Consider the following 25,504-nt stretch of genomic DNA (forward strand, 5'->3'; position numbering starts at 1 on the left):
TTTCCTGGGCGCCTTTATTCAAGATTATAAATAATCTCAAATTATAATAGAAACGGAAGGAAAAAAGTTTCGGCCCGAACCAGAAGTTTTTGGAACGCTTGTATTTTTGCTTCTTTTTCTTTCTTTATGCGCCATCATTTGATATGATTTCTCAGTAGATTTCAACATCGATCTTTGAATGCATACATCTTCCTTGCCAACGCAATCATTTTGCCTTGGAAGCGGTGTTGCGAATATTTATGTATGTTATCTTTATTTTTGCACTTCTGGAAAATCGTTATGCCTCTATCGGTGTGGCCGATTTCGCCGAACCGAAACACACATATATTTTTTTTCGCTGACAATACACACATAATCACGAGAATGAGTGAGACAAACACATTCCGGTCCCACCAAAATACCGGCTATTTATTTAAATATAAGCAAATAGAATTTCTATAGTTAAGCTACTGCCGGAGTTTTGCTTCTTGCCAAAGTGAGCGAGAGAGTGGGAGAGCATTAAGAGCCTAAATTATGATTTAGTATCGACCATTTAGTTCCCATAAGTATTACGTGCACCTTGCAAAACCATCCCCCAAGACGATTTCCGTTCGACGGAACCGTTAAGTGCTTCCAGTCTATAGAGAGAGAGCAGACACGAGAGAGAGAGAGAGAGAGAGAGAGAGAGAGAGAGAGAGATGTATAAATTGCAACTAAAATAAATCTCTTTGTCTGTGAGATAAATGTTACGACCGACACTCCGCGCCACGTCACAATCATCATCGTTGTTTTTTTGCACGAAAACTTCCTTGCACTCAGAGTAAAATTCGTGCGATTTAATTTTGATTAGACATAATCGTTTTGGCGATTTTTTTGCACTATGCATCTCTATCTCTCTCTCTCATTTTATTTCGCGCTTACTCTTGCAAACCGAGCGACGGAATGACAGAGTTGCATAAAATGCTGCGGTGAGAGTCGGGTTATCGAACTGCATTTTTGTTTTGACCCATTTTACCCGGCTCAATTGGAAGCGGAAAATGCCAATTCAGCGGAAGAATTACGTATGAAATTATGTTATGTTCGCCGAATCAAATGCGCAAAACTGGTGAACCGCCACACAGCTTAGACAACCACTCGACTCTATGATTCAATCAAAGACGTCGTCATTTTTGTATGGTGTTTTTTTTATTTCAATCGTTGGTGTGTTTTTTCTCGCCACCCGCTCACTTCGTGTACGCTAACGTCCACAGCTTTTGCACCAGCTCAATTGCTTTTAAACAAATTGGTTGTTATCATATTGCAGTCGCTAGGATTAGTTAAATGTCTAGAAGTTTTCGAGTCATGTCAATTGAATTTAAGCACGGCACATGTGTAAAGTGAATTTCTGCTTCAATTGCCATTTAGTAGAAGAAAACGGCGAAGAAGAGGAAAAAAACACGCTGCGCCGCACCATAATCATTTGAGTTTCGAAAACTTTTCACAATCCCATCTAAATGAAGAAGGTACAAACCTCATTCATTTATCAAAATCAACCCATTGCCTGCGAAAATGTTTCGCATTTAGAAAGTTTGCGGTAGTGATCAAGCATTCAGCATTCGCTTGGAAACCGAAAGAATTTCGAGCTTTCAAGTGCCTAATTGAAACTGCACACACACATTAAACTTTAAGTATTTAACGAATAACATAAACGTACATAACGTTCAAATATGCAAACGACCACATTGACGATCACCGTTTAATTTTTTTACGATTATTTTTTCTTGTCCAAATAAAGGTCGAGTAACGATGAATGTCGTCTGTCATCTGTCATCCGTTGTCAGTCATTGGGCAGAATGATATCGCCACTCAACATTTTATTACTCTCGATAGATTGGCCGGGTTGAAAAGTTTCGAGAAATGATTTTTTTCTATCATTCAAAAGTGGAAAAATTTCCATAATTCAATTAATTTAAAAAAAAAAAAAACGAGAGAAAAAAATACTATTTTTATTTTCTCCAACAAAAGTGTGTTTTGTTTTAACCAGACAAACTTTCCGTTTTCTCCGTCATTTGTTTTCACCAAATCGGCAGGACTTCAACTTCAACACAAAATGTATCCAAACGAAACACGTCCATTTTTTGTAATCTTTCTCTCTTTCAAATGTTTGATGAATAATATCCATAAAAAACTTTGTTTGCTCACAATGTTGAAGTGTTGAAATGCGGCACAGCATGTTTGTTTGCGTTTTCCATTTTTGTGCTATTTTCCGTTTCCATTCCGCATTTCCTTCTTTTCTCCCCGCCTCTCTATTCTGTTTGCAAATATAATGAGTTTGTGGCACTTGAATTAATTTCAACTGATAAGATTTCGATTTGTTTTTTTTGTGTGGCTGTTTCATGTCCTTAGCGCCTTTATGGTATAATTTTCTCGGTTTTCTTGTTCCGCAAATTCTATGCTCCACACTGCTTCTATCTTCTAACATTCAATGATATTTATTATATGTGCAAATACCAGAGCGCGGCGGATTGCGTTTGTTTTGTTGATTTTATTGAATATCAATCGACACGGGGTGTCGACGGCAAATCTGAAAAGACACACAGATTTTTTTTCTGTTACTGCTGCTACTGCTGTTTCTGCTGTTGAATTGAATCCCATTGAAAGAAATTTACAAATCCAATGAAAGAGAAAAAGAGAAGAGAAAAGAACAAATGAAATTTTTCCGCTTTGGTATCTCTTTCGCACATATTCGGATGTGGAAAAGTTATTCAATCTACGATGGGAAATTATATCACATTTCGATGGGTGACGACTACGAATGGATTTTAATTTTCTTACGCAAACAATCCGCCAATTGTGAAGTGTGTGTGTGTTTACTCGGAAAAATTGATTATTTTGAGAGGACGAAAATAAAGGAATAAAATTTCAGGGAGCTCAATACACTTATTAAAATAGATTAGTCACATAGGGTACGTGCTTCCGTTTCTTTTTGCTTCTTTTTCGGCTTGATTCACCCTAAGACGGACTTGAATCGCAGTCAAGAGTGCCAAAAGCATTTCGGTGTAAATTGAAATTTATCGACTCGAAATCAGTTGATATATTTAGCCAAACGGTCGGTGGCCATTGGCGATGCCTGTGAATTCTCTTGGGACCTTTACAAACAATGGCGTTCCATCAAATAATTTATTGCTTCCGAGTGGACGTGTTTCACCGAAAATTTCCATCTGAATTGATGGAAGGGACCCTGGATGCTTGCTCAATGCCAACGATACTTCATCGTTGAAGCGAAAATTAAAACCCGATTCTCACGTTTTACCAATCGACTTCCAGGAAATGCTCCAAAGCACGCATGAATTGTGTTTGATGAAACAATTATAACAACAAGCAGAATTCTTTTATTCATTTTCTAATAACCGTCTTTGAAGAACAATCACCACCTAAGAACATTTCCTCCCTCAACATTCTTTTTTCAAGCATTTCAATCAAATTAGCTTTTCTACTGGGTTCATTTTCCATGGCTTACCACATGAAATGAAACAATGTTCAAGTTTCGAATGAGAAGTTGCGGCTCAAACTTATGCACCGGCATATTAGTTTGTTGAGTTTTTGGCTGAGCCACAGAATCGATCTGCGGTCGTTTTTGGATTATGGCTCAAAGGCTTGGCTTGGCTTGTTCCCGTTTTGTACAAACAACGCATTCATTTAAATAAATTACGGCTGTAATGGTTAACAACACAGCTCAAAACCCATTTCGACATTAAACCGGCATTAATCGAGACGAACAAAAATGTTTTGCGCAACAAATAGACGGTTAGCGGTTGAGCGATGTGAATTCCGCTTTTTGATTCCAGTTTTGATTCATATTGCGGAAATTCCAATTACGTTTCCTCAATTCAAAGAACGATGAGAACGAACGTGCTGGAATTTGTGCTAGTGAACGAGAGATAACAGCGCTTTAATAGGGATTCAATTTATGTGGCGATTATCTCTTGACATAAATTAATGTTTTCCACATCTTATGCGATAAAACGCAATCTTTTTATATCAAATGGATCACTTTAGAATGAATGTTACAGCTCAGCCCTAACACTTAACTCGCAGCCAAAAAAACGGCTTCTCTGGCACAAAGTCAGAGAGTTTAATAAATTGGTGATGTGAAACCGAAAAGTGCGAAGCTTAAGCATCTTAATCATAAAGTGGCTATTAGATGCCGTCAAACAGGTGCTTTAATATAAATATTTTATTAAGATCCTTGAATTCGTTCTTTCAGCTATGTTTCTCTGTCTCTCTTACTCAAGAGCTTGGCAACATTATAATATATTTATGACGCCTTGGCAATCGAGCGCCTGAGGGTTTGTTCCAATCTGAACAGTCAGCCGCCAAACTGTTCGACACCGAACAAAAAATTATTGACGGAAACGCGATATTAATTCCAATAGTTTGTTACTCTATTGTTTTGTGCTGTGCAATATAAAGGTTATATCCTGAAAACGCCTCCTCTTACGCTCATAAATTCGATCAAAAAACATGCGAACGACTTGTGTTTTCTGTGAATCATTGCGAAAATGTCATTCACACACGCACACATGCACATGCACATGCACATGCACATGCACATGTACAACAACAGCAACAAACAGAAAGCGCCAAAACGAATATAGATGTGGGCTATAAAATCGCATAGTTTGATTTGATTTTCAAAGTCGTAATTTATTGTTCGCGTCGTTAAATTTATGAGTTGAGAAGGAGTAAGTCACAATTTCCAAGAAATGAGATATTGAAAATGTATCATTCATTAAATTGATTGTTTACTTTCTATCCCTCTTTCTCAATCCTTCTCTCTTTTCCGCTTTCTCTCATTCTCAGTCAGTATGAAAGGAATTATACCGAACCAAAAGGCGCGCACAGTACATAAGATCCAATGCAAAAGTCATTTGATGCGCATAAGTAGCGCCACCTCTGATGATTACGGAGAGTTACCATAAGTCGTATGCAATTGATGTTGAGAAAAAGAAGAAGAAGAAGATTAAGAAGAAGAAGTAGACTAGTCTATTCATTTACCTTACAATAATGGCAATCAGTAGTCATGGTGCTCTTGTGCCGATCATATCACTGTTATAACGTTATAACCCTTCGAACCGAACAGAAAAAAAAAACAACCAAAAGCGCCTTAGCGAGGCGAAAAACAAAAACGAAAGCCACATGAAAAGTGGATTCGGTTTGCTGACATCAGTTTCAGTTAAAGTTTCGATGGTTTTCACTCTCTTTCTCTTCCTCTGTGTTTTCCGATTCGATTGTTTGCTGCTATTTTTCGATGGAACGAAGATAATAAATATAAAATTATGTGGCGCCAATTTAATTCCATTGTTTATGTGCCCATTTTCTTTCGTTGCGCGATCGCCTCTTTTTCCTTCTTCTGTCGTTCCATTGAAATTGAATCCGCCACATCAGCACCATAGAGCGTGAGAGTGAGAGAGAGAGAGAGAGAGAGAGAGAGAGAGAGAGAGTGAGAGAGAGAGAATGCGTGCGCAAACCGTGTACCGAGTACTTGAAGCGCTTTAAAACCATTTTTTTTTTCTATGAAACAACCATATGATGGCTGTGTGTTTATATATCAATTTTATACGAAATCATGTGTTTGGAAATCACTTCTTTTCATTTCCATTTGGTGCGATTTGTTCTGTTAGGTCGAGTTTTGGTGTGTGTCTTATGTTTGTGTGTCGATGTTCCTTCTTTGGTGTGTTGCTCTGTGATGGCGTTGCGACTGACGACCAACGAGGCGTTGCTAACACTGCTTTCTTATTTAGACACACACACGCACACACTTCTCTCTGTCTCATTTGTCGAAAATTAGGAAAGCATTTTAAGCAACAATATAGAAATGTGACATGGCTCTCTTGTTTTCCCATCAATTTTTTTTTCTTCTTTCTATTGATCTAATGTGCGTTTCAAAAAGGAAATTCAATAATGACAATCTGGTGAAAGGAACTGGCGTTTGTTTGCCGAGAATGCGTTGCCATGAATCACATACATTGTTGAGCTTAAGTGTGTAGAATTTTTTTCGCATGCCTGCGCCTACAAATTTTTTTCTCGCATAAGCAAGAGAAAGAGAGAGAGACGAGCCAATTTATGGCAACTGTCAAGTCAAAGTTAACTTCAAAAGTTAGACAATTGTCGTTGCAAAATAATGCGGCTGCCATCGAAGCGAAGCTTTGTTTCCAATTGCACACAGACGATTGCAAGGCTAGCCATGGATGTTGATGATGGTGGGTTGATTCGGCGGAATCAATATGAAGGCACTCACTTCACAAGCAGAGAGAAAAACGTCGCAGAATTTTTTATTTTGTTCAGCCATCTCACCATTCATCTGTTGTGCATGTGATCAATTTGGTTTGATTTCCTTTGGTTTCATTTGCTGATTAGTCAGCCAATCTGAATATGTATATAAATTTTTGTGCGCAATACATAACATATTTTTATGCCACAATCGACTGTATTTATAGCTATTGAGCCCTGACAAAAGCCGAGAAAAGACATTTTGACATCAATGACAACAACAAAGGCAACAACTACGACAGCAGCAACGGCAACAACAACAACAACGACGATATTTTCTACGACAATCGATACATGTAAATTAACATTGACTCAAAGAAAATAGACAGATTATTGTGTGTTGTGTTGGTGGTGGGCGCTTTTGTAACACCGTATGTGCTTACGAATTTTTGCACGTCAATGCAAAGAATTCATTTAACATTAATTTCAATTTCAATTTCTTTTCGAGTTTGTTCGACGCGCGGTGGCGGTAGCGACAATAACCGAAGCAGCATCACTGAAGCTCCAAAAATTCCATCGCATTTTTGCATGTTGTGGCCTGAGATACGATGCCTGACAATGCATAAAGTTGCCATTCAATTAACATATTTCGCATTAATTTAATGATACAGCCAATTTCCATGAAATCCAATAAATGATTTCCTTTATTAGGCAACAGCAGTGGCATTTTACTTTGACGAAATTTTTCGCCAGCAAAATTGGGATGCTGTGAACGAGAGGAAGAGAGATAGAATGAGAGATAAAGTGGCCATCCATTTGGGTTGGCAAAAACGAAATACGAGCATGGAAAAGTACACAAAAAATGCTTATTATTGACATCGCTGAGATGTTTACTTTCAATAAAAGGCTGAATAAGGAAAATTACGAATCAAAAGGAAACCATATTATAAACAGAACCATTAGTTACCATGGACGCGCACCATGTTATAGTCAATTTTGTGTGTGCATGTACTCAACCTGAGCAATGAGCCAAAGTTTTTGTGTGTGTATATATATGTGCGTGATATATGTATATCGTAGATATAGGTATTGGCAAGCAAGCAAAAAAATAGCAAAATCAACATAGACCGACCAAGTAACGCACACACATTATATCTCTCTAAAAGCATCGAATATTAAGTACACATATAAGAATATGAAAAAAAACGAGAGAGAATGGCTTCGAAAATTGAGATTCATCACGTAGATACGAATTCGACGAACCACTTTTTGATTCAGTCGATGGTTGCCAGTAATCAGGTTTTACTTTTGGTGCGGCTGCTTTTTTTTTTTAATCCAGTTATTTCTAGAGAGACTCTTGCCTCGGTACACGATGCAATTGGTGCCGTGAAGAAAAAGCGATAAGCATACATACAATGGAAAATTTGACATCATTTCAATAAATATATTTACGTAATAAGTACGTGAATATGGTCGAATTTTTTTCTCGTCCCATTTTTACGATGGGCGGATGTGTATGTGCGTTAGATTTAATGTCGATTGACTTCCGAGTTTCTAGCTGAATGCCGAGTCAGGCATTCAAAAATAAGTGGTTTACAGATCACATAATCTCAAAATCCTCCCTGAAAGCCGGCAATGCCAACAACACATACGCACACAGTAACAACAACAATAACAACCGAGTCGTTCTGCCGAACTATTTACATTTGCCATTTAAACGAGGATACAAATGATTCGTGGCAAACGGAAAAATAAAAAGGTCGCTTTTTGCTCTGCTAAAATTCTATTTCTTTCTCCCTCTCGGTTTCTGTGTGCCATATAACATAATGGATGGATCAACCTTTGCTTTCATTTGTACCGTGCTGCCATTTGATTTTCGAGCACCCGTGTATTTTCGGAACTCGGAAAACCGAAACCCGGACCGGCAAATGGAAAATGGATTCGATTCAGTGAAAGAGCGACTTTGCAATGTGTAAATAAATGCGTACGACAGCTGCTCATTAATGTGATAAAGGAAAATACGGCGAAGAAGCGAAAAAAAATATAACACGGTACACACACACACACACACACACACACTCAGAATAAAACAAAAAAAGCTCACACCAAAAACGACAAGTTAAATGATTCGCATTTTCCTAATATTTTTGCGCATAGATTTATGTTCCGTGTTCAAAGCTCTCTCTCTCTCTCTCTCTCTCTCTCTAAAACTCCCTTTGTGTGTCTCTGGGGCTTATGAAAAACGAGATCGAAAGTGAACTTGAGTGCAAATTAGATGTTGGTCACTTAAAGTCAGGAATTTTCCTTGGTAAAGAAAATTCATCCACACTCTTTTTTTGCGTCGTCTTCTTTGAACGGAAAAGTTTTGGCCGACGGAACTAATTCACAAAGATTGCATAAGTTTTCGTGTGTAACTGTGTGTGTGTGTGTGTGTGTGTCTGTGTGTGTGTGCGTAAATTCAAAGCTTTATTATATCATCCGATGCGATACGTGTGCCGGAATAGAACGTCATCATTTGAATGGCCAAACAGCAAACCGATTAGATTAAGTAAATTCTTTTGCAACAAATCTTTATTGACACAAAATGAGAGACATTTCTATTCAGCTCTCCGTATATATCTATTTTGAAAATCTATTGTAATGGGCCGTTTCGAATTTTAATATATTTAATGTTTCGGTCGAACGATGGCCACATGCGTCCTATGGCTGCCATATTATGGCAGTCGAGCAAGCGATCAAACGAACGAAAGCGTCATTTTCGCGCAAAATGTGCTTTTGATTATTCGAACAGCGAACCGCTGTTATGTTCAGATGCAATAAATCATTTGAAAAATCCGTTTTCTTTGTGTCTTGTCCTTTTTATATCAACGAAAAAAAAGACGACGATTTTGCCAGCCAGCCTTTCGGAGAAATTGTTTTTGTGTGTCGCGCACGTTTGTTCGCCTTTTCACCATTTTCAAACCCGGCAAAAGCAAACGGCAATAAATTTTCTCTTTTTTTACTTATGTAACACTTTTGCCACTACAAACAAACACCTCCCTTCTCCCATTAAAATGCACGGAATGCCGAAATCAACGGCATACACACATTACGGTGTGTGTGTGTGTGTTCCTTGTCAAGTGAATTGGTTTGCGAAAGGATCAAAACAAATGTCGGCGTTGAATGAGTGTACCGAAAAAGATGCGCAAAAGTATTATCTCGTTTGTCTGGGCCCGGATTTGTTTCCGCACGCGGTATAATTACTTTATGTTTCACATTGTGAAATCTCCGTTATTTAAGTCGGGCATCTCATTTTTTTGTGAATTATACACACACACAACACAGTTGGTGCGTTAGATTTCATTAATGTTTTGCGCAGGAACCGGGGCAATCTCCTGCAACAGGCAACGCGTGTGCATTATTTACGAACATGTGTTACAAACGTTTAAAGGTGTTTACATGCACGCGTAATATAAATCATTGGACCTCTCGCTCTCATTCGGTACGCACACCGATATTACAGTAATATTCTCAAATTTCGACGCAAAATATAATCATAATAAATTTAACACGAAACAAGGTACAAATTTCGAATCTTATTCCCTCTTCTTCTTCTGTTTCGAGAACGAAGCGCCTTTTTCGTTCAACGAATCTTGTGTCGGGTACAATCATGTCAGCTCGATCTCCATTTTCAGTGCGAAAATAGAGTGTGCCGAAAAAAAGAAAATAAAAATGCGAAGAGGAAGAAGAATATAAAAACACATAACTAAAAGCTCATGTGCGCACGTAAATCGATGAGAATATCGTTACATTTGCGAGCAACGGCCGCCATGACGGAGTAGTGAATTTCACACTGAAAAATTTATGAGACCTTCCTTCGATCTGCGAGCCCAGAATATTTTCCAAAGTGGTTCGTTTCGAATTTCACAGTTTGTTTTCTCTCTCTGTTTCTCTCTGTTTCGGTTTCTTTTTTTCAATCGCCTTTAATATTTTCTTCTTTAAATGTCAATTTCCTACAAAAATTATGTGCATCGTGAATAACCATCGTGGGCCCTAATCGGTTACATGCAACTCTCAATTCGAATGCTGTAAAGTGTTCTGTCATCGCGCCCACCCACTTGCCTATATTGGCAACACTGAAACACCCATAAAGCACCAATTTCTTCGACAAATACGATGCGAGGAATAAAAATTTGGCTCGACAACCACAATTCCAAAGTACAAATTGTGTATGCCTGAATCATTTCGGCCGTAAAACATACACATAAATTGACTACTAAATACATGTTATGGATTTCTAGAAAATTCGAATCGAAATATGGTAATAAATCTGTGGTAAAAGCGCAACAAACTAAGAGGAATACCAATGGAATGGATGGTTCTGCATGAAAGCAGCTCCTTGTAATGTACATTGTTCTGACACGAAGCTGATAATTCACACCTTCACTCGCTGGGAATTGATGATTGAATTTCCAATTAAAGTAACTCAATCAAAAAGTTTTATGGTATCTCATCGGCTGGCAGGTCGTCGTTGTTGGTTTGGTAGGGTGAGCAAGCAAGCGAGAGAGAGAGAGAGAGAGAGAGAGAGAAAATTGAAACAATGACATTTTCGCCTCAACGCAACACAGATGATAATAATATTCCGGTAGCCTTTTGTTTTCATCGCCTCGTTCCAACGGCAACACATACAAATGCATGCATTCCAAACTGTAACATAATATGTTTCATTTTCAGACATTAAGTCTCTTTATTATTTCAATCAAGATGGTGTAAACAATATCTCGTTGATGTTACACTTTACCTGTTTGCGTCTCGTTGCTCGTCATATACTTGTTCTGGTTCTTGATTCTATCTTTCTCTCTCGTTTTTTACTCGGTCGCCCATGTTATATAAGATCGTTATAAATGACAAGTCATTTAAGTGGCGCGATTACATCAAAAATCTCTTCACACAACTCGAAATGAATGGAACCTGATGCTGATGATGCCATAGCTGTTGGTCGCTCTCTTGAATGCGTGCGATTATCAAAATAAAATGTGTTTACATTTTGACCACCTTAATGAATAATAAAATGGGCCCATAAATCACCAAATTCTAATGCCCAACACCAACTCAATCAAGACAGAGCATTTATATATTTGTTTACACATTTCCATCTACATTTCATTTCCCGCCTTTACCATGCTGCACTGAATTCGTTGTTTTGGCCCTAGAAAAATTGTTGTTCGCTAAAGCGAATGTCGTTTCAATTAAATGTTGTGATTTTCATTAAATACAGCGTAATTTTGTCAACAACACTGGCAACGAGAGTCAGAGGCTGCCTGACGCATGTTTATGCCTGTCAATTATGCGTATGCTTTTTTCGCCATTCGTCAATTGATTGTTGTCAAAATATCGACGACGTAATTGAAATCATGAGCGAGCATTTCACTCATTCGCAAAAATCCATTCAATGGCTTCGGGGATAATTGAAACCGAAGCGGTGCGCAATTGTGAAATGTGCTTTCAAGGCTCTCTCTCTCTCTCTCTCTCTCTCTCTCTCTCTTCATCCTCTCAGCCGAGCGTTACACTTGAAAAATATGCATGAAAATAACTGCCAATTAGACAGCGACTGCAGTATTTTCTATGCGTTAAATAACGTGCATATTTTTGTAGTTGTTGCTACCATTACGGATGCTGCTGTGGCTGTTGCTGTTGCTTACTCATTAGCTACAGCAAATACAAGAAAAGGGATATATCACACGTAGTTGATTGCTTTCATAATACTAATTACAGAACAAATAGCTGGTAAATGAACGTATATTTCCAAATAAATTGAAGAATGGCGTCGTTAAAGATGCATAGAGTGGATTTTAGTTCTCATACTTGAGCGCACGGCTGGAAAAAATGTATATAAAATTAGCAATTCATTTCTTGATTTTCGCAATATGCATGATTTGCAGTTGACGATAAATGAGAGATGAGGTTGTTGCTCGCCACCACTGCCGCCGTTGTTGCCCGTCGTCCTCGCCTTTTCTGTTTGAGTTACGTGTACAATATTGACGTTGAAAAATCACAAGTGCAACCATGACCACTATGAATCATATTGAGTTAGGTCATGGTCACTGCCGTCTATATACACTGTTTCACACTCTTTCTACGATATATTTGCAGTTTGCCGTTCATAAAAATAGCACCAACCAATTCCGTCATCGATCGGCATCGCGCGGTGAATGTGCAAATTTCTCATTTTTCATTCAACCGCAACTCAACGTACGTACATCCGAACGAAAAATGAAACGGAAAAATAAAACCCAAGCACTTTCAAACTATTCCATTCTATCTATGCGTTCTCATGTATAATTTGAGCGCACAAAATGTAATGGAATGTTTGAATAGCATCAAAGGATGCGTGTGTTTACAATTGGTTGTAAATATTGCTTCTCTTGTTCAACCCTATCATTCGAGATAGAGAGAGAGTGAGCCGTTCTAGCTGACTAGAATGTTCGCTTTTGGCAACCGTTCGGCTTCTGTAAATAGCGCTAAATTCTCAAGAGCTTCAACTATGATTTTCTTTTCCTTGTTATTTCTGCATTTTTTGTTTTCATTCAACTTTAACAAACAAACAAACACAACAACAATGAAAAAATTCTAACAAAACAAGAGCGAATGGCAAAAATGGGTGAGAGCGAACTAGTGAGATGGGTGTTCGGTGCGTGACAAAGGGCAGTGCGCATTCGCAAAACTGTTTCGAACTAGTGAAATAAAACGCACACACAATGAATTGTTATTTCCCATTTGCTGACGCGCTAATTATTATTTCACATTTTATTCTTTCTCTATCGCTCTCTCCCTGTCTTCCTTCGTTTTCTTTCATCGGATACAATATTGGCTTTGGCATCATCACTCATTATGTGCCTCTTGCCTATGCCAGCATATATGGTGTGCGGAGTAGTTGTGTGCAGAAAGCGAGTGTGCTGAGCGAATAAGCGAACGAATGAGATGCTCATGTATCGATCGTGCACACAAAGAAATGCATGAGCGAATCCAATGAACAAAGGAATGTCAGTGTAAACTGATGCACACGCATATTCAAAACAGTTGCCATTCACTTGAGCCACAGTCTCGAAACCGAAGACTATGCGAATTTTTTCAAGTGCACCAAGAGAGAGAGAGAGAGAAAGAGTAAAAAGAGAATCGTCTGTGACTATAGTTTTTTCCATATCAAAGGCAAAAGTGAGAGCACCAGCACACACATATATCAGCAGTTCACAGAACAGCAAAGAAAAAAGAGTGTTTCGTTCATACTCTTATCTCAATCTATGTCTATTCTCTGGCATTCGCACTGCGTTTTGGGTTATAATTGTGATATGTGCGTGTGCATGTGCATGATTGCATATTATGTTAATATGTTTTTTTTTTATGTACAAAGACGCCAGCGTCGTCGGTTGCATTATTGCCATTGCATGGCGAAAACAATGGCCATTGGAATGCAGCATGTAGTGCAGTGAATGAAGGACCCGACAAATGTGTGCCTCTCAACTCACTCTGCATGCGGTGGCTTCTTCTTTTTTCTTGCTCTCTATTCCATTCATTCCCGGTTCGTTCGCTCGCTCGCTGATATGTTTGTTGTAATGTAAATGAGATTCACAAGGCGCGTAGGTTCGTTAAAGTTTAACACATTGTTTGCGTAAATGGGAGAAATATGCGTTTAACACATTGCATCAATTTACATTTGTGGGTGAATTGGAATCGAACGATATACGTCGATACGATGATATGGAGTTGAGCACGACCATCGATGCCGTCGTCGACGACGACGACGTTGAAATTAAAATGTTTGAACAGGTCACACATTCTGTTCGTTATCAGTAGCTGCGTTTGCATTGCGCTCATGCATAATAGTCTCAATGTTTTATTCTCTGGTAACATACAGAAACGCATGTATACACTCACACTGCAATGGCACACAGAGAGATATCTAGGGAGAGTGGGAAATGGGCTGATGATCACTCTTTGCTTCGTTCGAAACTACACACACACACACACACACACATACACTCTCTCTCTCTCTCTCTGCTACATAAATCACCAACAAATATCGCATATAAAATACATGATTAAAACTTTACTTTGCGCAACATCCGAGCCAATTCAAGCATTGCGTATATATGTAAATATAACCAGTATTGTGCTATTTTACCTCTGATGAATCTATTCAACCATTCTGTGTTTATTTTTTTCCTCTTCTCTCTTCTGTTTGTTACATTCTGTTGTTGTCGATGTTACAATAACATTTCAGTGATTATCCTAGGTGCAGGAATTTTAAATGTGCGCTCGTACATAAATTGTGATTTACGGAAAATAATGATTTTTCTCTCTACCCGGCCACTTTTCATATAGTGTTTCATCAACGTGCACCACAACTGAATCACAGAGATAACAAAGATACTCTGAATAATGTCGACAACACATTCATAATGACAGCCACTTGATTCTCTCTTCCTCTCGCTCGTCGACGTCCGCCCCCCTTTAACATCCAAATTGATATCAAATGGGAAGGCATTATGTAATATACGTTTGGTAGTTTGCATTGTCGGCGCGACACTCGCCCTCATAAGCCTCGTCATGTATGTGTGTGTGCATGTTTTTATCTCGTTTAAAAGAGAGACGAGAAGCATTTATGATGACTTTACATTTGCACAGCGCACATTCAAACTAAAGTCATGCAATCAATTCAAAAATTCCATTGTGCGACGAACGAGTGCGCGAGCGCGAAATGTTCATCATCAACGATATGTTCTACTTGCGTAATGACCATCATTTCTTATTTAATCGAATCAAAACCGCTCACTTGTTCACATCCAGTTCCTTGTGATCGTAAAGAGAAAGAAACAAAAAATGGGAAGAAAAAACAACTACCGACAAGAGAAGAGAACCGAACGACTATTTTTGTAATAAATGGTAATATTATGGATTACAAATAGTTTTCAACTCAATGACATCTAAAATGATGAAGAATTGCAAATATAAAAAAAAAATCAACGTGCCCGTGCCCGTGCGGTCATGGATGTGATGGCATGACGGGAACTTGTGCTGCTGCTGCCTGCTCCTGCTGCAGCAGCATTAAAAGCCTCGTTCGATCAATAAAATTCCATAATGAAAATGCATGCACACGCATCAAGAGATATGAGATGGCAATAAGAGAAAAAAAAAATCGAAGAAACAGTTTGCAAATATTCTAGCAAACCAACATTCCTCAGCTAATGGCATTGCGCACACATTTTGCTCCAACTCACTTCTCTTTTTCTTCAACCTCAACTCTGCTTCTACCTCCCTTCCTTCCTCACTCTCTCTCTCTCTCTCTCTCTCTCTCTCTCTCTCTCTCTCTCAATCACTTACAAATGATTCTATCGCAAAACCGTGATAGATTTATTCGTAAACAAAACCGATCCACAACACTGATACACTACAGCCCATTGTATGTATTGGATTCAGTGGTCGCATTTCATTTGCATTCCATTCGCTACACGTATCACCCTAAAAATCCCATGCTTTTATGCGTGCGCTTTTGCCGTTGGACACACTACGCAAATGTACAAATAGTGTCGAACCGCAGCGCAACACAACAGAAAAATTGAGAATGAAATATGTGTAGCACATTTCTGAAAAACGTACCACTTCGACGGCTTCAAAGCTAGATAAAGGCATCGAGAGAGACAGAGAGAATAAGAGCAAGAACGCGAAAGCAGAAAAGATAAACACGACCAACGATATGATCAGTTTATGTAATTTTATCATAATTGCTATTATATGTAACTGGATAGTTTTTTTCTGCTTGCCTTTCTTCACGCGTGCACATTTCTTCATGCGTATGTGGGCACTCACATGATTTTTAGCCAACGATAAATCCTAAGAAGCGCACCGAATACATTCGTTCACTGTCTGTCTCTCGGTTGCTCCTTCTCTTTGACTCAATTATGAAAATTCAAACACGTGGACACCTAACGGTGATTTGTTCTTTCTTTCGATTTTATTTTTAAATATTTAAACAGCGAAAACCGTCTACACACTTTATTGATTTTAAAATCCGAGACAAAGCGTGTGCGAGTATATCACCAATATTTTCCATGTCTGAAACACACTCTCTTCGCTCTCGACAAATAGCCGCGCGTTTGACGATCGAAATAACAGATATAAATGATGAATTTGTGTCGAAGCGTAATTTCTGTCTAAAAGCTTTCTATGAATACCAATGCTGTTTCTCTCTGTCTGGAACAAAGGAAAACAAAATCACGGAAACTCAAGCACCAATACGTAGAAAAACGTTTAGATGATTTCGATTTACTTGTTTTTTGTCTGTCATCATCACAAGTTGGAAACAGGAATCGGCACAAGTTATGCTGAAAATCATGTTTGTCGAGTGTGTTATGTAACAATGGATAAGCGTAGATCAGGCGACCGTGTCGAAATTCAACGCACGTAATTTGCTAACCGCCACTGAAAGCACAAACAAAAAATCGCACATCTCGGTTGAATCGAGTACATTTTGGATGTTTGGTCCTTCACGCTGTCGATTGTTTTTCTCGGGCTTGTTTTTAAAATTGAATAATTTAGATTGACTCAGCAGGATTATTAAAACATCTCGCACAGGAATCAAACGTATTCCCAAACACATTAGGCCGTATTTTACATTTAAATTGCTTTTGCCATTGTTCTGAAAAAAAAAAGCGGCAGCAGCAAGCACCAAATACACAAAAGTTAAATCACATCCAATTCACTTGGCTGCTGTTGCCGCCCTCATCTCTGCTTCGTTTTTTTTTTATTTTCTAACTTGTAGAACAACGGAAACGAGCACATTCAATCTGATTAATAGAAATGTGTTTTGTTTGTACATGTCATGAAAATCAAATGGTATTTCTGTGTTCTCTCCGCCCCGATACCGTTCATTTCCGTGTGAGTCGGAATTTTGTTGCTGTTGCCAGCACAAATTTCCCAAAATCTCTCTCCCCCAATTCGCAATTCACCTGGAGCAACTGTCATCGACAAATGCAGTGTACACGATTGCCGAAATGTCAATTGTCGATTGTTTCCTCTGATTTATCTTGAGTGTTCCACCTCAAAAATGTGTGTACATGCATTTCAAATTATTTACACTGGCATGGAATTAAAGTAAAAAAAAAAACACTATCATTTGATCGAATGGTGCGTAAACGACTGACTAATTTTCTTTTTTTCTACATTTGCAAAACTGAAATGCGTATGAACCGCACCTTTTTTTTCCTACATCTATCTCACAAGAGGAGGAAAAAAAAAACGAAAGAAACGATTTCAAAAAAGAATGTTCTCCGCTTAATTGATGGCGAATAAATAAAACAACCGTACCCAATAAATTGCAATTTCCATTTGGCATTTCAATTTCGATTCGTTTATCTCAACTCTCGCATCTCATACTCACACACGCTCGACTGGCGCGGGTTCGAGAAACGCAATTGCGTTCGAAAAAATTATATGGGAATGACACTCTATAGAAATGTTCGGATCGAATCACGCTACGACTATTATATTTCACGGCGTACATTCACACACACAACACTGCGCGCATTGTATATTGCCTTCACGCATTCACCATTCTTCATTCTTCATGCAAACCAATGGGAAAATACGATAATTTCGTACGCAATTAGATTGTATTTCGAATCAATAAAGAGTAGAAAAAAAATCAATTCGAAATCGAATGGACACGACAAAAAAACCGTTGTGGAATTCTTTGGAATTTAATTTCGAGAATAACGGAAAAAAAAACCATTCGCATTGAACTAAGTCGTAGCGATAAAATTCGACAATAAATTATTATTGTCCATTTGCTGTATGGAAACGTGTGTGTACAATGACGCAGATTGAGTTTGGTTAAAAGTTCCATGTGGCGTAATTAACAGTGTTGAGATCATAAAAATAGTCAAGTCACAAAAAGAAAATGTGTTGTTTTTCTCGCTTGCTCGCTTTGCACGCAGCCAAGTACGCACAAATCAGCGCGAAACCATGATATTTTCGGGGGGGGGGGGGCGAACAGCATTTTTCCAGTATTTTTATCACACAAAGAAGTCGCACTCTATCTATTTCAAAGGAGATAATAATAATCACGTTACTGGTTCAACAAAATCAAGTCATTTGCATTCATTTTCTTATGACATCATCGACGCTGGCTCGCTTCATTCACACACGCACATAATCTTACGCAATATTTTACGCACATTTTCCGCGTTTTAAATTTTAAATGACGCTTGATGCACAATCAATCACGTAAGACGCGAGGATAAAGTCATGTTGCCGTTTTCCTCATATTTTATGCATATCTGTAAAAGATGAACGAAAAAAAACAAACAAACCAATAACAACAACGAAATAAACACACACACACACGAATCGTGTGTAGCGCCACTGGGAACGATGAATGGTTCAATGTTTAGTGTGCTGGCGAAAAACTACATATTTTGAAACGGATACACACGCCAGCTATTGGCCCAATGAGACGAGTTTGGTTTTGTTGTTCAATGAATTCACTTCGCATCGATAATGTGACGTGTCTATTTTTGTCGCTGGAGTGAAATGATGATGACGATGTCGTCCCAAAGTAGCGAATCACACGAATTCACATAATATCGAGACAATATTGGGAACAATACAGAAAATACAAGGATGCGCAGATAAAGTGGTTTCGTGCTGAGTTTTTCCCACTGTGTGTGCTTGTGTTTGCTTGTGTTTGTGTTGTGCCACATTCGAACGAACCGATTTAAATTCTGAATAAATGCATACATACGTTATTCAGACGGAATAACATTTATTGTCAAATGCATAATTCAGTGTTGTCGTTGAGTTTTTTTTTTGTCGTTGTTGTTGCTATTGCTTGGCTTGTGCAATGGAAAACATTGAATTCCTCATTTGATAAAATTTAAATGTGGGCTTCGGAACATGATAACTTTCTCTCTCTCTCTCTCTCTGCTGCTCTCTGCTGCTCTCTCATTCACTCGTGTTTTTCTTCTCGCTTTTGGTTGTACGCTTCGAACACGAAAAAAACGTGTTAAGCTGCCGACGACCAATGCACGATTACTTGCATCGCAGAGCCAGATAAATGAGCCACATGACATTAAAAAGGCACCGAAAGTGTGTGTATGTGTGTGTGTACTACGTACATGATATGCACAAGGAGGAATTGATATCGTCGTCGTTCAATTGCTGGAATTGTAATTTCATTCTGCTGCCGCTGCTATCGCCGTCACATTTACAAATTGGCAATATTTCTATGATAAATGTCCGTGTATTGTTCGAATTTTAAAATGGGTGGTCGATCCCGAAACCAAATTGCGTACAATTATTCACATTTTCGCCAATATATTACGGTTTATTGGGTGCCCCATGCGCGCAATGCACCACTCACCGCGATTTCAAAGCGTTTTTTATTGAAATTCGGTTTCAGTTTAAAAGCGTACACAGCTAGTGTATGTACAACACACCAACATGCGTTATTTATTACGTTACGTTAAAATGTAAATTGCTAACATTAATTTCGTAAATGCTTTTTTTTCTCTCCACTTCGGTCGTAATAAAGTTTCAGTATATTCAAATGCACCAACAACATTTATGCGTTGTAGTTGTTACGACAATTTTTTTTCTTCTGATCTTTACTCTGATCTCGTTCAAATGATCGCCAACCTAATAAATGTTTTCTTTTAAAGTTATCATGCCGAAAGATTCCGCAGCTATTACTCACACGTTAGATTTATCTAATTTGTTTATGAATTTCTTCTCTTTCGTTGTAGCAAATGGATTTCTGTCATCAGGACAAGGAACAAAAGGGCCCGATCCGTTGATTAAGTTAGTTGTTCATCCGCAGGAGCATGTAATCATTCCCATACATTCATTTGCTGTGCTGCATTGTGAGGCTAATTTTACAGATTACCCGGAATATGACTATGAAGCCGACGAGGCATATTTTCCCAGTGAGGGGGACTATATGCAAAACGACGAACCAAATCACGATTCACATCAACAAATAATTGCGAGTAGTGATGGGAGTGCAACGAATTTGTGTCAACAGGAAGTGCAATATCAATGGCTGCACAACGGCAGACAAATCATCGATTCAAATAGTTCATTCACACAAATATTTTGTAATGGCACCATCAAAATCAGACACTCAACTATGGCAACGGGCACTTATCGTTGTGTGGCTAGCACAACAAAACCCGAAGTCGGTGCGGTTGTGTCGAAAGCATCACATGTCCGGGCAGCAGGTAATGTCAATTTCAGTAGTAGAAAAAACAATCAATGCTATTTACATGATTTACTATTCACAGTTTTTCAGCGTAAATTCGATAAATTAAGTTCGAAAGCTGAACTGGGTAGCTCAGTGATTCTGCATTGTCCCATTGACAGTGTACCACAAGCAAACATTCAATGGACTTTTAACAATGAATCGAACATCAGTTTTGACACCTCCGACAGGTAAACCAGTTTTCCAAAAACAGATTTTCCACTCAATCCAAAACTCGTACGGTCGAGAACTAATGTCCGAATAATCGCCAAATTGAATTACAGATACTTTCAACTAAACAATGGAAGTCTTTTAATTGTCAACGTTAAGAATGAAGATTATCAAAGTTTCCGGTAATTGCGTTCACTGTTTAAGCACTTGCGTGAGCAAAGTTTAACTGAAATATGATTCGAATTTGCAGGTGTGTGGCACGGAATGCATATTCCAAGGAGCCAAAGTATATCCAACATTCACTTGAAGTAATCAATTCAATTAGCACGAATAATGCGATGCTTTTACCGGCGCTGCAGAATCAAGCAATGTTCGTACCAAATGGGAATGCTTTAAATTTGAATTGTGCGCCCACATCCGTTGCCACTTCAAAAGGAAATGCCATTCGATGGACATTTTTACCGCGTTCCGGCACTTCATCCGTGAACGCAGTGCCCACTCATAATCCCAATCGATTGCACATTGCAAGCACATTCGTTCAGCAGAATGATGGCATCTACAAATGCCACTTTGGAGACGAGTATCAGGTAAGCAACGAATAAAAACCAAATCTCCACTTTTTTTTACCATTCGCCGTTCAACTTGGCTGTGTTATAAATTGTGCATATTAACGTCGTGATATCGTTTCATCTATCAAATACTGAACAGTTTCACTGGTTTTAATTATCCAATTTGTGCTCCTGATTAATCTCATTCGCATCAATTTCGAATGCGAACTCGCTCAGTGTGTGTGCGCACTGTGCGCGTACACGTTCGCTATAATCATTTCAGTAGTATCGATTTTGGCGAGTTTCGTGCTTTTCGTCGCATGAGTGTATCGCATTGATGGGTTTTTGTCACAGCAGGACGTCCCATCGAGACCAAAACGTACACTTTCATATCATTCCGAGATTATGCGATCAGAGGGCATTCCGATATTCGTAGCATATAGTAATTATGATGAATTATTGGGAAATAATCCTGAATCGATCAACATAACATAATTTCAAGTAAATGCGAGGGGGGAAAATCACTCTAAAAAATTACTTTCACTGTTGCTTTTTTTTAAAGAATTACAAATTATTTTTTATCATAGAAATATATATTTTTGACAAGTAATTTCTAATAGAAAAGTAATTTATCGAATAAAAAGTAATTTGTAGTAATTTTTAAAGTAATTTTTAGTCGATAAACGACTTTCAAAATTACTGTTTGTTCAACGAATTACCTAAAAATTACTCGTCAAATAGAAATTACTTTTGAGTGATTTCCCCCTTGAGTAAATGACATATTCTTTTCTTCGTTCGACACTTTAACTGCTTACTAAAACACCGATTGCGTTCATAAATGTCATCTTAAATTGCAGTAGTTGCTGCACGCACCGTGAACACCCTCTATTTGAATGAATGGAATTACTTGATTTTTATTAATTCAATCCGCAAATTTGAAGGTTTTCGGAAGAAAATTCTTCAAGGCAAATATTTTTTGTTATTCAACAAGAGCTTTGCGTACTTTTTTTTAATGTACTTTTAATATAAATCATTGTAACGCAATTCCTCAAAATAACTTCTTCATCATCGCATGTTTGGTTGTTAGGTGGATTTCCATAAATCCGATTATTTTTTTCCCGTTGTTGTACATTTTGGAGCGTGTAAGAAAGAAAAATATTTATTTTTTTCTCCGTTTTGCCGCACTTCACCTCCGATCCCATGTTATCGTGATTCAGGTAAACAAAGCTGTGTAATATTTGTTACTTGCATAACTTTGGCCATGCGCCGCGTAATTCCGTTGACTAATTATAGAACTCCTTAAATGGATGTTGACTTTTTTGCTTCATACATTGCTCGCGCGTGTGTGTACATGAAAACTTTTTTTCGGCTTGAAAATCGAAAAATAATTGTTCTTCAACGATGATCATTTTCCATCCCAAAATGGTCTTCAATTTCCGATAAACATCTCTCGGCACCACTCATGCGAAAACATAAAAGATTCTATTTCACCGTGATAATTTATTTTCCCTCTTCGCTTGTCAAACAATAGCTCTTGAGAGTGGAGTCATTTTTTCTTCATGCATTTCATTTTTCGCGACCTTTCTCATTATTTCTTGATTATATACTTTTTATTACCAAAGATATTTTTCTCAATTATTTTCCCTTTTTTCTTCGTTTTACAGACCTTTGATGTTACCATAACAACACCGCCTGTCATTCATAATGAATTCTCATCAAAAGAAGAAGCGCTGGGCTTCTATGTGGCGTTGAATTGCAATGCAACGGGTAATTCTACAGATTTACGGGCAATAACATATTATTAACTATACTTAATAACATAATAATAACGGCCGTTATGTTATTAAGATATCCACATAACATATTATGCATTATGTCGGGTGTTATAAATCGTATGATTCGGCGCTAATAATATGAATGGTTTGGAGCGAAAATGTTTTTTGTACACTACACACACACGGAAATGTAGACAAAACACGGGAAATTGATCGTTAAAAAAATGCGAAAAAAGCTTCATTAAGATTGCATCTTAATAATATGTTATTATCGCCGAATCATAGGATTTATTAAGATAACACCCGATATAACACACAACATGTTATGTTATTATTATGCAAAATCTTAATAACGTTATTAAGAAAAAAAGAATTCCAAAATAAAATAATAATAAATATGTCGGGCAATAACATATTAATAACATATCGAAAATGTAAATCTGTGCAGGGAATCCAAAGCCAGAAGTCCAGTTCTATCACAATGGAAAATTAATTGTGGGCGATTGGATTGTGAAGTACAAAGAGCCAAAGCTATTGATTCAAACGTATGAGGAGAAACACAAAGGCATTTATCAATGTGCTGCAACGAATGTGGCTGGTGAAGCTCAAGCAACGGGTTTATTGAGCCTTAAACCCAAAGTGTATCCCGATCCACCGAGAAACCCGAAATGTTTCCCGCTCAACTCCACATCGCTCAAGGTGGTTTTTGATGGACCGCAACATTATAAAGTATGTGGTTATTCAAACCATGTATAGCTTTTTTGAATTATGCTCTCAAATAAATATCATTTATAAATCATTTTTCCGCCAAAAAAAGTTTCTCAAGTAATGGATTTGCCCGCAATTTGTTCTAATCACGAAAATGTGTCTTATTTGCTTCCATAGTGGTCGGCAATTACATATTATATTGCCAGCAAGTACAGTGAGCCGCAATTTTTTTCAAATTTGTTGCACGATGAAAACCGACGCGTTCAGAATGAATTCATCATATCGGATTCGAAGAGGCCGCCATTCGAGCCGCTCATGCTCTACTTTCGTGGAATGGAAAAAACCAGTTCGGATACAACGCGGATGAAAGGCGGCACAATTAGCTGGCAGTTTGATATTTCCCGATTATCCGAAGGCATCAAATGTGCCACTCAAGGATGTAAGTAACCGCTTTTCAATTGAAATTCAAATATTCGTTGAAATACACGTTAAAAAAATGTTGTTTTTTTTTTTTAGAATTCTGAACATGAATATTTAATTCAAATAGAAAATTAGCATTTTCTCTAAAGTATTTTCAAGTGAATTTCATTCAATATAATAATATATCTCCAATTTCACTTGCAGTGCCCGTGTACGGAATGTTTTCTCCGAGTGGAATCTTTGTTTGGTGGCCAAAGGAACAGAACAATGTAACTGCATATGTGATACAATTTCAAAGTGATGAAACGACAGCGTTCAGCAATCACATAGTCGGAACAACGCGGCACATTGATGAATTTCAAACATGGAATGACATTTCTAGTGACTTGACAAATATACCTGTAGTTGCGAACATCTACCCAAATACAAATGCTGATGACGGTAATGGTGACGAGGACGATGTCGATAAAACAACAAAATCCGCTTCAATCGAACGGAAGAAAACTAATCCAAAGATGATAACCGAATTGCGCGTCAATGGGAATGTGTCGGGCATTTTAATACCGAATACACATGAAATTGTCGTACGTGTTTTGGTGCCGATAATCGATGATGAAGGCGAACTCATCCAAGACGTGAGATATGTGGAGTGGAAAAAGGTTCGTGTGCTCTCACTTTTCGAAATAATTTTTTTTTTTTTGCATAATTTATTGAATCAAAACTGTTTTGCGAAAATAACTTTTCCCATCTTGTCAATAGATTGAAGATGTTTCGGGCGCCGTGGCAAAGTTTACAATACGCAGTGTTGGAATTAATCACGTTATATTTCAATCGATGGATCGAAAGCTGGCATGTGTTCGAATTTGCTATAAAACAAATGGCGAAAAAATTTGCGATGAAAGGTAATTTATAGCCTCTCGTAGATGTCGCAATACAACATCGAATTGACGAAACTTTTTTATATTTGCAGATCTATTCAAAACTCCTTTGTGGAAGTTGATTCGCTGACAGCAGCCACAGACTACAAATTTCTTTTGTATCAATGCGGCGAGTCAAAAAAATTGTTTTTCGAAGGTGACATTGAAACTGAACACGATAGTAAGTTTGGTTAATCACATTTTTCATCCTGCATAATGATTAAAATCGATGTTTACTTTGAACAGTTCCTGGCTCCGTGTCCGAACACAAGGTTTATAAGAAGAATGGTGGCATCGCGCTCGAATGGAGTGCACCAACCAAACCGAATGGCATTTTGGATCACTATTTAATCCAATGGACTATCGGAAATGTAACACACTCGGAAGAATTTCGATATCAAGAAAGAGAGAAAAATGTGTTTGAAGTAAGTTAAACATATAAAAACCGATACTATTAAGTTG

The 25,504-nt window shown here is 38.0% G+C and overlaps 1 protein-coding gene across 8 annotated transcripts in view; it reads left to right on the plus strand.

Moving 5' to 3' along the window:
• The window catches only part of LOC129567349 (uncharacterized), a 59,922-nt gene that overhangs the window by 31,908 nt on the left and 2,510 nt on the right, over window positions 1–25,504 (plus strand). For all 8 annotated transcript variants that reach the window (XM_055444145.1, XM_055444147.1, XM_055444146.1 and 5 more), the window contains 11 exons: window positions 20,010–20,483; window positions 20,547–20,694; window positions 20,788–20,856; window positions 20,925–21,261; window positions 22,887–22,989; window positions 23,446–23,726; window positions 23,883–24,144; window positions 24,330–24,784; window positions 24,885–25,027; window positions 25,096–25,223; window positions 25,289–25,467. In XM_055444145.1, the coding sequence (XP_055300120.1) occupies window positions 20,010–20,483; window positions 20,547–20,694; window positions 20,788–20,856; window positions 20,925–21,261; window positions 22,887–22,989; window positions 23,446–23,726; window positions 23,883–24,144; window positions 24,330–24,784; window positions 24,885–25,027; window positions 25,096–25,223; window positions 25,289–25,467 (2,579 nt within the window). The remainder of the gene's footprint in view (window positions 1–20,009; window positions 20,484–20,546; window positions 20,695–20,787; window positions 20,857–20,924; window positions 21,262–22,886; window positions 22,990–23,445; window positions 23,727–23,882; window positions 24,145–24,329; window positions 24,785–24,884; window positions 25,028–25,095; window positions 25,224–25,288; window positions 25,468–25,504) is intronic.

Source organism: Sitodiplosis mosellana, unplaced genomic scaffold (assembly GCF_009176505.1).
Source record: "Sitodiplosis mosellana isolate CC-2019 unplaced genomic scaffold, AAFC_SMos_1.0 Smas_scaffold_11, whole genome shotgun sequence".
In the NCBI taxonomy this organism is placed as follows: domain Eukaryota; kingdom Metazoa; phylum Arthropoda; class Insecta; order Diptera; family Cecidomyiidae; genus Sitodiplosis; species Sitodiplosis mosellana.